At 63.3% G+C, this 12,376-nt stretch overlaps 1 protein-coding gene across 2 annotated transcripts; it reads right to left on the bottom strand.

Annotated features, from left to right (window-relative positions):
* Positions 1 to 686: 686 nt before the first annotated feature.
* On the bottom strand, positions 687 to 12,139 carry FNBP4 (formin binding protein 4). 2 transcript variants are annotated; one of them, XM_086749723.1, is made up of 17 exons: positions 11,967 to 12,139; positions 11,650 to 11,730; positions 10,376 to 10,512; positions 10,028 to 10,217; positions 9,765 to 9,915; positions 9,553 to 9,673; positions 9,029 to 9,367; positions 8,578 to 8,788; positions 6,743 to 6,861; positions 4,270 to 4,374; positions 3,846 to 3,979; positions 3,421 to 3,518; positions 2,624 to 2,802; positions 1,969 to 2,199; positions 1,347 to 1,859; positions 1,102 to 1,259; positions 687 to 908 (listed from the first exon to the last, which is right to left on the bottom strand). In XM_086749723.1, the coding sequence occupies exons 1-17, from the start codon at positions 12,088 to 12,090 to the stop codon at positions 818 to 820; spliced, it is 2,982 nt and encodes a 993-aa protein (XP_086605849.1). In that variant the 5' UTR covers positions 12,091 to 12,139; the 3' UTR covers positions 687 to 817. The 2 variants fall into 2 exon arrangements, with proteins under 2 accessions (XP_086605849.1, XP_086605850.1); XM_086749724.1 differs by lacking the exon at positions 3,421 to 3,518 and having other exon boundaries at positions 1,969 to 2,282; positions 11,967 to 12,138.
* Between the last annotated feature and the right edge of the window lie 237 nt (positions 12,140 to 12,376).

Below are 12,376 nucleotides of genomic sequence, written 5' to 3'. Positions count from 1 at the left end.
TGAGGTGACGTCACAGTGATGGGGCCTGAGATGACATCACGGCGAGGAGACTTCGCGTGACATCATGGCGACGGGCATTGAGGTGACGTCATGGCAGCAGGGCCTGCGGCACCCGCGGAGCCCGAGGCGTTGCCATAGCAACGGGGCCTGCAGCGCGGTGGGGAAACGCGGCCTGCGGGGCCCCGGCGAGGAGAGGGGGCCCGGGGCCCCCCCGACCCAGGCACGGCTGAAGGAGGAGCCTGGGGGCGCTGTGTGGGTGGGGGGGGACACAGAGGGACGGCGGCGGGGAGCCCGAGGGGGCACCCGGGGGTGCTGCCCACGCCCCGGGCTGACGGGGCCCTGCTCCTCGGCGGCGGCTGGCAGAAGGGCTCTGGCTCGGGGGGCGCCCACTCCGGGCTGGGGGGCACCTCGGAAGCGGCCGTAGCAGCGCAGGTGGGCGCACGTGAAGCTGGCGTAGAGCTCAGGGGGCAGCCCGCTGCCGAAATCTCCCGTCCCGAGGGCCCCAGGGCCGCCAGAGGCTCGGCGGTGCGCCGGCAGCGCCAGGGAGCGGGGATGCGGGCGCTGAGCGAGCGGCAGGGACGGGGCGGCGTCGGGAAAAGAGCCAGAGGGATTTCACGATCCCCGGGGGTACCGGGAGCCACCGCGCGCCGGCCCCAAACCGCCCCCACGACCACAGCCGGCACCTCCCAAACTGCTACGGTTTATTGGACAGCGGTCGAGGGGGAAAGGGGCTCTGAACTGTACATCTGTAAAAAAACCACGAAAAAAAAAAAGAAAAGAGGAAAAAAAAAAAAGAAAAATAAGAGCGTGGCGTGCCTCATGTGCTTGATGCGGTTTTCCTGCGCTTCAGCCGCGCTCGCCAGTCCTCTGGCAGCGCCTCGAAGTTGGCGTTCCTCTCCGCCATGCCACTGCGGGGACAAAGCGGCGGCGTCAGCGCAAAGTCACCGTCCCCAGCGCCCTCACGCGCCCGCCCCGCACCCAGAGACGCGGATCCCCGCTGTCTGCCGTTTCGGGGGATGCGGAAACGTCCCCCCCGCCCTCGCCGGGAGGAGCCGAGCCGGGCAGCGCCGCGGGGAAGCGGCAGCCTCCCGCTGCCCGTACCTCATCAGCTGCTGCTGCTTCCACTCCTCGATGCGCCGCTGCGCCGTGGTCTCCCGATCTTCCTCGCTGGAGCTGGAGTTCTCCTCCTCGTCCAGCTCCCGCTGGATGCTCTGCCACTTCTTCACCAGCGACGGCATCTTCGTCTTGCCCTTCTTGCCCTGCACCGGAAAACGCAACGGGCCGCGGTGAGGGCGGCGGGGAGGGCGCCCGGCGCGGCGGCAACCGGCGCGGGAGCGCTGCCCTACCTTGTCCTTCCGCCCCTTCCTCGGTTTCTCCTTCTCCGGCGGCGGCGGCGCCTTGGGGGCGGGAGGCGGGGGCGTCTGGGGGGGCGGCGGCGGCGGCGGCTGCTGCTCTGCGGCGGGCAGGGCTCCTCGCGCCGGGGCGGGCTGCACGGCGGCCAGGCTGACAGGCGCAGCGCACTCCGAGTAGCCGATGACGGCGGGCGCGGCGGGCACCGTCACGCCCAGGTAGCCGGATTGCAGGCCCAGGGCGGCGGGCTGAGGGCCGGCGTGGCCCGGCGCCATGCGGAGGTTGGGGCGGCCCTGGATCTCGCCCTGCAGCCGCTGGCGGGGCCTCAGGGAGGCGAGGGGCACGGGCGACGGCTGGTACTTGCCGGCGGCCATCAGCGGCTGGCTGTAGATGACGGGGCAGCTGCCGATGGTGGCCGTTCGCTGCACGGGCCCCGGGCTCATCTCCGCCGCTTTCCTCTTCTGAGGCTTGGCGGAGAGCAGCGGCGTCGGGCTCGCTTCACCGGCGCCCTGCAAGGGACCGCGCCGACGTCAGCGCCGCGGCCCCCCTCCCCGGGCTGACGGGCGCGGGGACCGGCCGAGGCCCCTGCTTCGCCCCGCTGCCGTCGCCGCCGCTCACCTGGCCGCTGCCGGCTGCCGGGCGCGGGAGAGGCTTCAGGGGAGCGTCTTCCTCCGTCCCCGGGGCGGGCGGCTCCTCACCCCCCTCGTCTTCCATCTCCACTTCCTGGATCTCGCCGTCTTCTCCGGGAGGCGGCGGCGGTGGGGGCGGCGGCGGGGGCGAGTCCGGTGGAGGCGGGGGCGGCGGAGGCATTTCCAAAGGCAAAGGAGGTTGGAGGACCGGGACAGAGGACTGAAGCAGAGTCCAAAATGGAGTGAGCGGCATGAGAGACGTAGCGGGAACTTGGCCTGAGAAGGATTCTTTACAAAGGGAGCCTGAAGAATACATAGCGACACAGGCTTGAAAACCCACGCTACGGAGCGCGCTGCCTCCCGGCCAGGGCCCCGCCCGGGAGCGCGCAGGCAGAGCTCGGGCCACGGGCTCGACCGACGAGCGGCGCGCCGCCGTCCCCGGCGCCGCCGCGATGCCTAAAACACACGGGGATGGCCGGGACGCGGGGAAAAAGCCGCCGGGGAGGGAGGCCGGCGCCACCGCCCGCTGCTCTAGCGCTCGGTGGGACCCCCGCGAGGCCCTGCTTCGGGGCCGGGACCCCCCCTCGCCCCCCACCGCCGAACCGCAGCGACGCCCCGCCCCGTCGTCCCACCCCCGGCTGTACCTGCGGAGCGCTCGGCGGGGTCTGCGGCGCGCTCTCCTTTGTCTTTTGGAGGTGGTTTAGGAGGACCGTCGGCTTTTCCGTCGGTGGTCCGCTGTCCCTCCTCTTCGTCCTCCCCGTCGGGGAACTCCCATTGCGACTCTCCCGAGCGCTCGTTAACATAGAAATAGCGTCTATGCTCCCTAAATCACAAGAAAGAGAAGGAGCCTTCAGCTTCCCTTCCCCGCCACCGACACTCCGAGGCGGGCCTGCCCACGACAGCGCCGCGCTCTCGCAGGGAAGACCCCTCTGCGGCAGGGCCGCCGCTCTCCCAAAGGCAACCGAACAGCTTTGAGGGACGGAGGCAGGAGAGACCCGAGCCGACTCGCTCGAAGCCCCTTCGCGTCGCCGGCCGTGTGGACCGTCGCCCTGAGCCCCCCGCTCCGAGGGAGAGGAGGGCTGAGAAAGCAGGCCGGCGCGCAGCCCAGCGACGTCTCGCTAAGCGGCGGGGGCTTTTTGTTTTCGTGTTTGTTTGGTTTTTTTGTTTTTTTTTTGTTTGTTTTTTTTTTCCAGCCGCCACCTTGGCTGAAAGTCGCCCTCCGAGAAGGGGCAGCGGGGAACAGCCCAATGGAGAGAAGCGGCTGCCCCCCTACCCCGTGGCGCGCGGAGGCTGCTTTTATTGTAACTCTTGGTGTCAAACACACAGTGAATGCTAGAGAGAGGGAGCGGATCTGGGAGCTGAAAAACAAAAGAGCAAAGATTTCAAACAAAGGAAAATTAATCGAGAAAGCCAAATAGACAAAGAAATGTTTGGGTCTGACCTGCTGGCAGGAGACAGAAATCTTGTTCTTCGTTCCGTCGGTGAGTTGAAGTTTGTCCTTTGTCAGAGCTGTTGGTCAGAAGAGGTGATCCAGAGATCCTGCAAAGTTCACAGAGCTCTCGCATGCGCGACCCCCCAGGCCCGCCCTCCGCAGCGCTTTACACTCGCGAGAGTGGCAACCAGCTCTGTCCGATCATGGAATCAGCTCCGTCTCAAAAGCACTGAGCACTCCGTTTGGATCCTCCGAGTTCGGCGGCTGGCCCAAACTCTGCCAGTGCCGGACGTTTCTCTGCCTGCCCAGCACTGCTAACAGAAGTTGCTCTCAAGTCTCCGAGAGGGACGGCGCCACGTCGTCGGGTGGTGATGGTCACAAATCATGTCTGAGATGTCAGAGATGAAAGGTGAGAAAGGTAGGAGAGCGCGTACCTGTCCCAGTGGCAGGACCAGCCTTTAGGGGTGGCGTTTATTTCGTATTGTTTTAGCTGTTCGGCTGCGTCTTGGAGTTTGCGTTTGAGGTAGTTTCCATTGAGAGCACCTTCTCGCCAGTCTGCAATGCGGGTCTAGAGGGCAAGAACCGGGGGAAGCCGTTGAGGGGGACGGCAAGCGCCCCTCGGGACAGGACTCGAGGTCCGGGAGGCTCCCTTACGGCACGGGATTCGGGGAGGGGGGGGGCCGGGAGGAAGACGCCGCCTCCGCGCAAAGCCATGCTCTCCCCCCGCCGAGGAAGGGGCCCTGCGGTGCGGCGCCGCGCACGAGGTCGAGGCAGCGCCGGCGCTCGAGCGGCGGACAGTATCTGATCCGCTTCGGGACGGAAGGCCGGAGCGAGGGGCGAAGGCGAAGGCGCGGTTACCTCTGTCTGCAACAGCAACATGTGGAAGTTGGAGACGGATTGTCTGCTGATGCCCAGGAACTCCAGTTTACTGGTCAGAGTGTTTGCCAGCTCTCCGATCTGAAACTGCCAGGGAGAAAGCGCGGAGTAAAGAGCCGCCCTCGGAAGCGGCGGCGGGCCTCACGGCCTTCCCCGGCAAACAGCACTCGGGATCGCCCGCGGCCCCTCGGCCCGGCGGGACTGGGAGGTGCCGCCCTGGCCGCGTGCGCCTCTCACCCCCTCCTAAAGCCCCGCTACCTCCTGCGCCCCGGGGACGGGGTCGGTGCGGGGCAGCAGGACGAGACTCCCTCTGTAATCACGGGAGCGAGCCCCGACTCCTTTGTGTGCACCCTTCCCTGCTTCCCAGCGCTTCCCAGCGCGGTCGCCGCTCCGAACCAGCGGACGGAGGGTACGGGCTCGCTCCACTTTGGCGCCCTGGCTCTGGAGTTACAGCAGAGCAATCACCGGGGCGGAAAGCGTTAAATGAATACTTTGACCGCTTCCCAAAGGAACTGGGCCAGGATAGAATTCCAGACTTTGCAGACGGCCGCTTTCCCGAGGAACTCGCTGGAAAGCGCAGGCGAGCGGTAACAGCTCTGGATTTACTCCTGAGCAGAAGATTCTGGCCGGCCCGCGGCGACCACCCTTACTCGACCCCAGCGTCCCGGGGGAGCAAAACCTGCGATTCGGGCGCCGCAGGGGGATCCCCCGCGTCCGTCGCCCTGACCGAGGGGGCTGCACGAAAGCAGCTGCGAGCCAGGCAGCAATGAAGGGTGGACGCCTGCGAGCGGCATCACGATGGCTTTAAGGAGGGCTCTAAAATTCCTTTTTTTTTTTTTTTTCTCCTTCGCTCTTCGGAAGAGGCTTTGGAAGGTCCCCAAAGCCAAGGCAGCGTCTGTCTCCAGAGAGGGGGCCGGGCCAGACAGACAAGCGCTGCTAGAGAAGCCTGAGGCAGGGAAACGAATTCCCGCGTTAACGTGGCTCCGGAGAAGCCAGGGAAGATCCCACAGCAGCGGGTGACTTCGCAGCGGAGGAGCCGGATCTCCTGCAAACCAGAGAGCCGGCAGAAGAGAGATTACCCCGAAGCGGTGAAGCGAATGGTAGCGATTACCCGAGGAGACGGCAATTCCTCCCACAGCTCTAAAGGGATCCTGCACGGGGGGAAAGCACCACGCTACAGCACGCAGTCCGTCACAGCACCGGGAGAAACGCGGACACCACACCCGACAGCCTGGAAAGCTTTCGGCGGCTGTCTGGGGTGCAGCAGGCAACGAGTGTCGTCCTACTGCAGGCTTTTATTCTCTTTTTCATCAATTAAATTTAAAAAAAAAAAAAAAAAAAAAAAAAAAAAATCAGACAAGCCTCATGTAGATGGTGGCTCCGCGGTTTTGGGCAGGGAACAGCGCATCTCAAAACTCTGCTAGAGTTCTCGTACGGGAGAGATGCTCAATCTGTCGCAGGGACAGTACGGAAGCCCTTCCCTCTCGCACTGGGAAATTATTTAAATAAACGGTGGGAAACGAGGGCAGGGCCGGAGGCCGGCTTTCGCTGCAGGCTTCCACCACGAGCCGGCGATTCCCCGTCCGTAAACCATCTGGCACAGGGAGGCGACAGCGTTCGCTAATGAAACAAAACGACTCGGGAGCCAAACGGAACGTTGCGGGAGATCTCAGGGTAACGAGCGACGGGGAATCAAAAGGACAAACAGAGAAGATCTCCCCTACCGCTCGGCGGAACCAGCGCCAGAGCCTGTAGCTCCGCGCGTCGCTGCTACGGCTCGGGAAGGGGCTCCGGGAATCGTTCGGCCGCAGCCAACACGAGCAAATCGAGGCTCGGAAGAGAAAAGGTCAGCACGATGCTGCAGGAATCCCCAGGGCTTCCCCAGTTTGCATCTAACAATTTCAAAAAGATTACGGACGAGGAGTCTTCAAGCCTGGAAACGGGCTGAGCGAACGGGCGCGTGCCGCAGGACTGCAATATCGTTATCGGTGAAAAGAAAGTCAAGACAAACGCGTTCGCTCTCTCTCATGACAAGGCCCAGGGCTCAGTCTTTATCCCCCCTCCCAACTCCTTTATTTTATTTTTAATTTTTTTTTTTTAAGTGCTTTCAAGCATTTGCTGCCGGCTCCTGCTGGAGACGGGACAGCGGGCTGCGGAGACGCTGGCCCAATCCTGCGCGGCCAGGGCAAACTTTGCGCAGCCGTGCTGGGGTGTGAGGCTCAGAGCCTCAGCAGGGGCACGGTGCCGTCCCGCCGGCAACGCGGGAGGCGGACAAAGTCGCTCCAGCTGGAGCCCAAAGCTCCGCTGGCCCCGCGGTGGCCGAGGGAGCCAGCGCGTCCCTCCGCGCTGCCGGCGGCACGGCGAGCCCCTGGGAGAGCGGCGAACCGGTGCGAGCGCCCAGCTAACGTCCCTCACGCGACGGATCTCACCGACGCGCACCTCTGCCTCTCCGTACCTTTAGGTCCTGCTCCTCCTCTTCCATTTTGGGTGCCCCTTGGGCTTTTGCTTTTTCCTGGGGCTCCTCAGGCTCTGCCTCTTTATCTGAACTCGCATCAGCTGCTTCTGCGCTCGCCGCTGCAGGAGAAGGAAACGACAGGTCAGCCCTTCTCCCACCACCGCCACGGAGCTGCCAACAGCCGGCCAGAGACACCGCGCCGGGAGCCAAACCCGCCGCAGGAGAGGGCAGGGAAAGAGCCGGGGCCGCTTTCCCACAGGAGCCAGCGACGACAGCCTGGAATTAAAAAAGGAGAGAGGGTCAACGCCTCTGCGTTTTGATGGCGGGGGTCCTTCCAGAAGGACGGGGCGGGAAGCGGAGAATTACAGGAAGAAGGAACAGCCTGGAGCACCGGGGCTCAAGGAGGCGCGAAGAGAGCAAACCACCAGGCAATCATTAAATTGCAGCAGCTTAATCATTTGTCAAGAAAAGCTATCGAGGATTAAATAAGTCGAGACAATTCTCAAAGACTGACAAGCTCCCAAAAAGTTGTCAAGACCGCAAGGTTTCGCCTCAGCTGCAGCACAGGGCAGCGGTGTCTGATTCACCGCCCAAGCGGTGAAGTTTCTGCATTCGCTGTCCAAGGCAGGGAAGTTTTGCGAGGAACTCCTACGGAGCCCCGCGTTCCCGCTGTGCCCTGGCACTCGAGGGCAGGACAGCTCCCTCGGTCACGCGCCAGCAGCGGGGTGCTCAACTTCAGACAGGTTATTCCGGAGTCACAGCTTCCTGTTCCCCAGGGAAGCGGGAAACCAGCGCTGCCGGGACGTTCTGCTCGCAGCCCTGCGAGGCACAAGGGAAAGCCCTCCGGCAAAACCACCCTGGGCAAACAACGGCTCCGCCTGAAGCCTCGTGCCGGGGAGGGACGGGCACATCCGGGAGCCGGGGCTGCGGCCAGCGCGTTTTGGGGAGCGCGGCTCCGGAGGGGCTGGGTACAGGCAGCAGCCACAGCAGGCAGCGACACGCAGGCAGTTAGCCAGCCGCAACCGCGCCGTTTCCCCGAGGCAATAAACTTCCACGACGCCCTGCAACACCCGCTTGCGCCGCTCTCGACGCGTGTCTGACAGCAGTCTCCGCGGGACGGCGGCTGCAGCAGGGGACAGCGGGGCGCTAACAGGACGCGTGCCCCGCTGAGGGGCCGCGGTTGCTCACGCCATCTATCCCACGCGCGCCTGGGATCGCACAACCCTTCGGAGAACAGGCCTCTCCTCGCGGCGAGGCCCTGCCGCACCTTTCCCACGCGCCGGCGAGCGCGGAGCCGGAGCGGCTCTCGGGGAACACCTCGCCTGTCGGAAATGTGACGACTGTTACCGAACAGAACTTTACGGGACGGTACCAGTTCCTCAGTACCGCGGCTGGGATTTATAACGCTGGGAGGAAAGCGGAAGCGCTGGACGCGACGCAGCCGTTATCCCGCTTGTGTGTTCCTTCTCCTGATAAACTCCTGGGAGCGGGCACTCTCCTGTTTGTTTTCCTGATCTGCTATCGAATGTCAGCGCTCTCCTGTTTGTTTTCTTTAATTGCGGGATAAAGGAGAGAGCCTGGCAGAGCCCCTGCTGATCCCCACGCTGCCCCGAGCCCGAGACTCGCGCCGCTGGCCTGCGAGTTCGGCTGCGTGTGACCCTGCTGACAGCCGCCCCCCGGCCGGCTCCACGTACCTCGCCGCCCGTCCCGGCTCCTCTACGTTCCGCGGGCTCCAGGCGCCCCGCGCGTCTTCGGGGAAAGGAGACCCCGGCGGGAGAGGGCTGCGGCCTTTCCGAACACCCGCTCCTCCCTCCGAAGGGAGCTTTTCCAATTACCTGCTTCTCCCGCTTCCGGGCTCTCCCGGCCCGTTTTGCCGGAGCCTCGACTCGCGGATTCGGGGCTGGCAGCTCCGACAAACAGTTTCCATTTCCCTCGCTTCGAGGCCAGCCTGCGGGTTGCATCCTGCGAGGCCGACTGGCTGCCGTCGGAGAGCGGGCTGGAGCCCGAAACGCTGCCGTCGCCTTCCTCCAAGGCACGCAGCTCCGCCTGCCGAGAGACACGAGTCGCCCGTGAAAAAAAGAGCGGAGAGCTGCTCTCGTCGGAGCGCGAAGCCGCGGCTGATCAGCGCCCAGACCCGTAAGGAGCCCGAGCTCGCACAGGAGCAGCACGGCAAACGCGGGGTCGCTCTCCCGAAGGAGGGAGGACAGAGACGCAAACGTCTGCCGCTCCCGGTTTGTTTCCTTGGCCGCACCCGTGGCCTCGTTTCCGTGACAAAAACGTTCTTACCTTCTTTCTTTCCAGCACCATCTCCAGCTCGAGGGTGTCTTGCTCCTCCTCTTCCTCAGCGCTCTCCCCCGACTGCACCACGCTGCACAGATCCTCCTGCAGCGTGTCTTCCAGGGGATCCCTGCCGGGCTCCGGCTCTTCGGGGGCAGGCGCCACCTCTTCTGCTTTCGCCTCCTCTTCCGCAGGCGGCTCAACCTCCTCTTTGCAGATCACCTTTCTCCTCCAGCGCTCCTCTTCCTCCTTCACCACATCGGGCAGGAGCGGCGCCAGGAGAGCGGCAGCCACCCCCTTCTTCTCCTCCTCGCTGTTGGAGAGGGCTTGCACGCCTTCGTTCACTTCCTGTAGGTCGAACCCCGCCTGAGTTTTCCGGCAGCAGCCGCCGCTCCCCATCCCCTCGCCCAAGAGCCCCACACCACAGCCCGCAGAGGAAGGAGCCCGGCCGGCCCCGTGCTCCCGGGGCCCCTCCTGGGGCATCTCCGAGCCCCGCGGCAACCAAAACCCGGCGCTCGGCCCGTCTGACTGACCTTCTTCACCTCCCGCTTGGCGAGGCCGGCCCCCCGGCCGACGCTGCCCGGGGCGGCCCCCTTCTCCTGAGGGTAGAGCTCGGCAGCCGCTACGAAGCCGCCGTTGGCGCCTGCCACGGTGCTGCCGAGGAAGAGGAGAGGGCGTGAAGGGAGGATTTGGGGACAACACCCCGGTGTTCCCCCCCACTTCACGGGGCTAGGGTCTCACCCACCTCTGCTGGTAGTGCTGCAGGCCCTGGACCTGCGTCGCCAGGTACTGCGGCAGCTCCCAGGTCACCTCGTTGCTCTGGGTGTTCCAGTAATAATAGCAACCGGTGTTCTCGTCCCAAACCTCCTGCCAGTCGCCCATCTCCAGCTCCCCCACTGCCAGCGAGGGAACAAAGACAGGTTATCAGCCGCGGATGCGCAGAGCTGGCGTCCCGCCGCCAGTCCGATCGGTGTCGCCCCCACTTCCCCGGTTCGTCGCGGCCCTCACCTCCCGCCAGCGAGCACTGCGTGTCGTACTGCCACTCCGCTGCCGGCGCGGGCTCGGCGCCGTTGGCGGTGCCCGAGGACTGGCCCGAGCCCGATTCCTTGGGCTCCGGGCGGGGAGGCGTGGGGGGCGGCGCGGAGGAGGCGGCCGAGGGCTCAGCGGGCTGCGGAGGAGCCGTGATGGCATCGATCTCCTGGAAAAACAACGTCCCGACGTCAGCTCCAAACCCCAGGGGAGGCAAAAGCAGAGTCAAAAGCGTTTTATTGGCAGAAAATAACATCTCAGGCCGTTTAACCGCCCTCCTTCCCCCCCGAGCGGGATCTCCCCTCCGCTCTCCGGAGCCGCACTAACCGCCAGGAAGTTGGCCAGCGTGCTGTCGATGTCTGCCGAATTACCGCCATTCGCGTCCGCGGGACGGGCAGGCTTCTCCGGGCTTTCGCCCTCCTCGTCGTCGCTGTCTGCGTAGGCACCGAGCAGACACAACCCTCCTGGCCGAGCGGGGAGAGGGGGGGATCCTCAGTGAGGGGGGCACAGCGCAGGATGGCCCGCGGCTTGGGGGGGACAGGCACCCCCCTCCCGCAAGCATTCAAGGGACAAACACCATCCCCCCCGTCCTCAAAACATCCTGGTTCTCCCAAATCGGGCTGGGGCGGTGGGGGGCAGGTCCCCAACCACACTGGGAGGGGGAAATATCCTCCCCAGGGGGAAAAAAACCAACAATCAAACAACGTTAGGAGGAAAAAACGATTCCCTGCCTCTGAAAAAAACACGCTGGAGGGGGAATATCATACTCTGCCTGCAAACCACAGCAGGAGGAGTCACTGCTTCCCGAAGCACCGGTATCTTAGTCACTGAATCGATATTAAATTTACTTAAAATCTAAGAATAAGTAACAGTAGTAATCGATGGGGGGAAAAATCACCTCTTCTTCCCTCCAGAAAAAAATACACTGGGTGGAAAAAAAGAAATCTCCTAACCTAAATTTTTAAGATGAGAAATCATCATCCCACCAAAAATCACTTGGGGAGGGAGAGTCTTTCACATCATCACCCCAAAAAAGAGTAAGCGGGGGAAAATAACCCTGCTCCCCCCTAAAAAAACTGGGGGGATCATCCCACTTCTTTGGATAAAAAGCACTTAAACGAGGTAATCAGTCCACTTCAGTAATTAATTTAAAAATGCACTTCAGGAGGTATAATCACCCTCCTGCTCCCCCCTAAAAAAAACTCAAAACAATTAAAATGGGGCAATCGCATCCTAAAAATAAATTATATAGGAAGGGGTTACTTATCCCCCCTTAAAAAAAAAAAAGGACTTTAAAGGGGGATAATCACATCCTGTAAAAAAAAAAAGGGACTTAAGGGAGGACAATCAGGCTCCTTTAATAAAAAATGTTCTTAAAGGGGGACAATCAACTCCCTTAAAAAGAAAAAGAAAAAAAAGACTTAAGGAGAGAACCACAATCCCCTCCGAAAAAGCACATTTCAGGAAAAAAAAAAAACATTTTAAAAGAAAACTAGGCAGTGGGGGATTCTCCTCCCCTAAAAAAAAAAACCAGTGGGGTATACTCCTATTTTTTTTTTTTTTTTTTTTTTTTTAATAGGGGTGTTACGTCTCTCGTCTACCTGTGGGCTTGACGGCGGCGGGCGCGGGGGGCGGCGGGTTGGGCGCGCTGCGGGGAGGCTCTGCGACCGCTTCGGGTTCGTCTGTGCGGGGAAAAACCGTTAGAAATTGGGGGGGCTGGGGCCGGGGGAGGCGGCGGGGGGGGGACGCGGGGCGGGGCGGAGCCCCGCCCCGCGCCCCCCCCGCCGCCTCCCCCGGCCCCGGTTCCCGTCACTAGGCCGCAGCGCTACGAGTAGGCCGCGCCGAGGCCTGGCCGAGGCCGCGCCCCGCCAACAAAGCACCTTCCCCCCGCCCCCCTCGTTTCCCATTCCTCCGTTACCCGGTTCGGAACCCGATTCGGCTCCTTCAACCGGTTGTCCAACCCCTTCGTCTCGACGCGGACCGGGAGGAGAAAGCTGAAGGATGGGCCGGCGGCCCGGGGCGGTGCGGGATTTCTTCCCCATGGCGGAGGCGGCGGGAGAGAGGCGCCTCCGTCAGGCTGCGGCCTGCGCCTGCGCGGTACGGCGAGTGGGCGGGGACGCTGCGCGCTACGTCACGGCGCGGAGGGGGCGGAGCTTGCGGAGCCCCGCCCCTCCCCTGAGCTCCGTGGTCTTCCAGTTCCGTACCGCCCCATAGCACGGCGCTGTGGGGCCGTGGCCCCATTTTTACCCAATTTTTCGGAATTATAAGCCCCCATCCGGGCCTTTCAGCTTATAGTCCATGCTGCCCCACAGCCTATAGGGCTGCCCC

This window comes from Chlamydotis macqueenii, chromosome 5 (genome assembly GCF_036417535.1).
Source record: "Chlamydotis macqueenii isolate bChlMac1 chromosome 5, bChlMac1.mat, whole genome shotgun sequence".
NCBI classification, from domain to species: Eukaryota; Metazoa; Chordata; class Aves; order Otidiformes; family Otididae; genus Chlamydotis; species Chlamydotis macqueenii.
The sequence above is the reverse complement of the archived record's forward strand: the minus strand, read 5'-3'. Positions and strand labels throughout refer to the sequence as shown.

Bases quoted from the DNA above. Each gene is read 5' to 3' on its own strand.
- FNBP4 (XM_086749723.1), bottom strand. From the start codon at position 12,090: ATGGGGAAGAAATCCCGCACCGCCCCGGGCCGCCGGCCCATCCTTCAG. The intron at 8,789-9,028 runs GTAAGAACGTTT...GTCTCTCGGCAG, and splicing joins TGGTGCTGGAAAGAAAGAAG to GCGGAGCTGCGTGCCTTGGA. The intron at 909-1,101 runs GTACGGGCAGCG...TTGTCCCCGCAG, and splicing joins AAGCAGCAGCAGCTGATGAG to TGGCATGGCGGAGAGGAACG.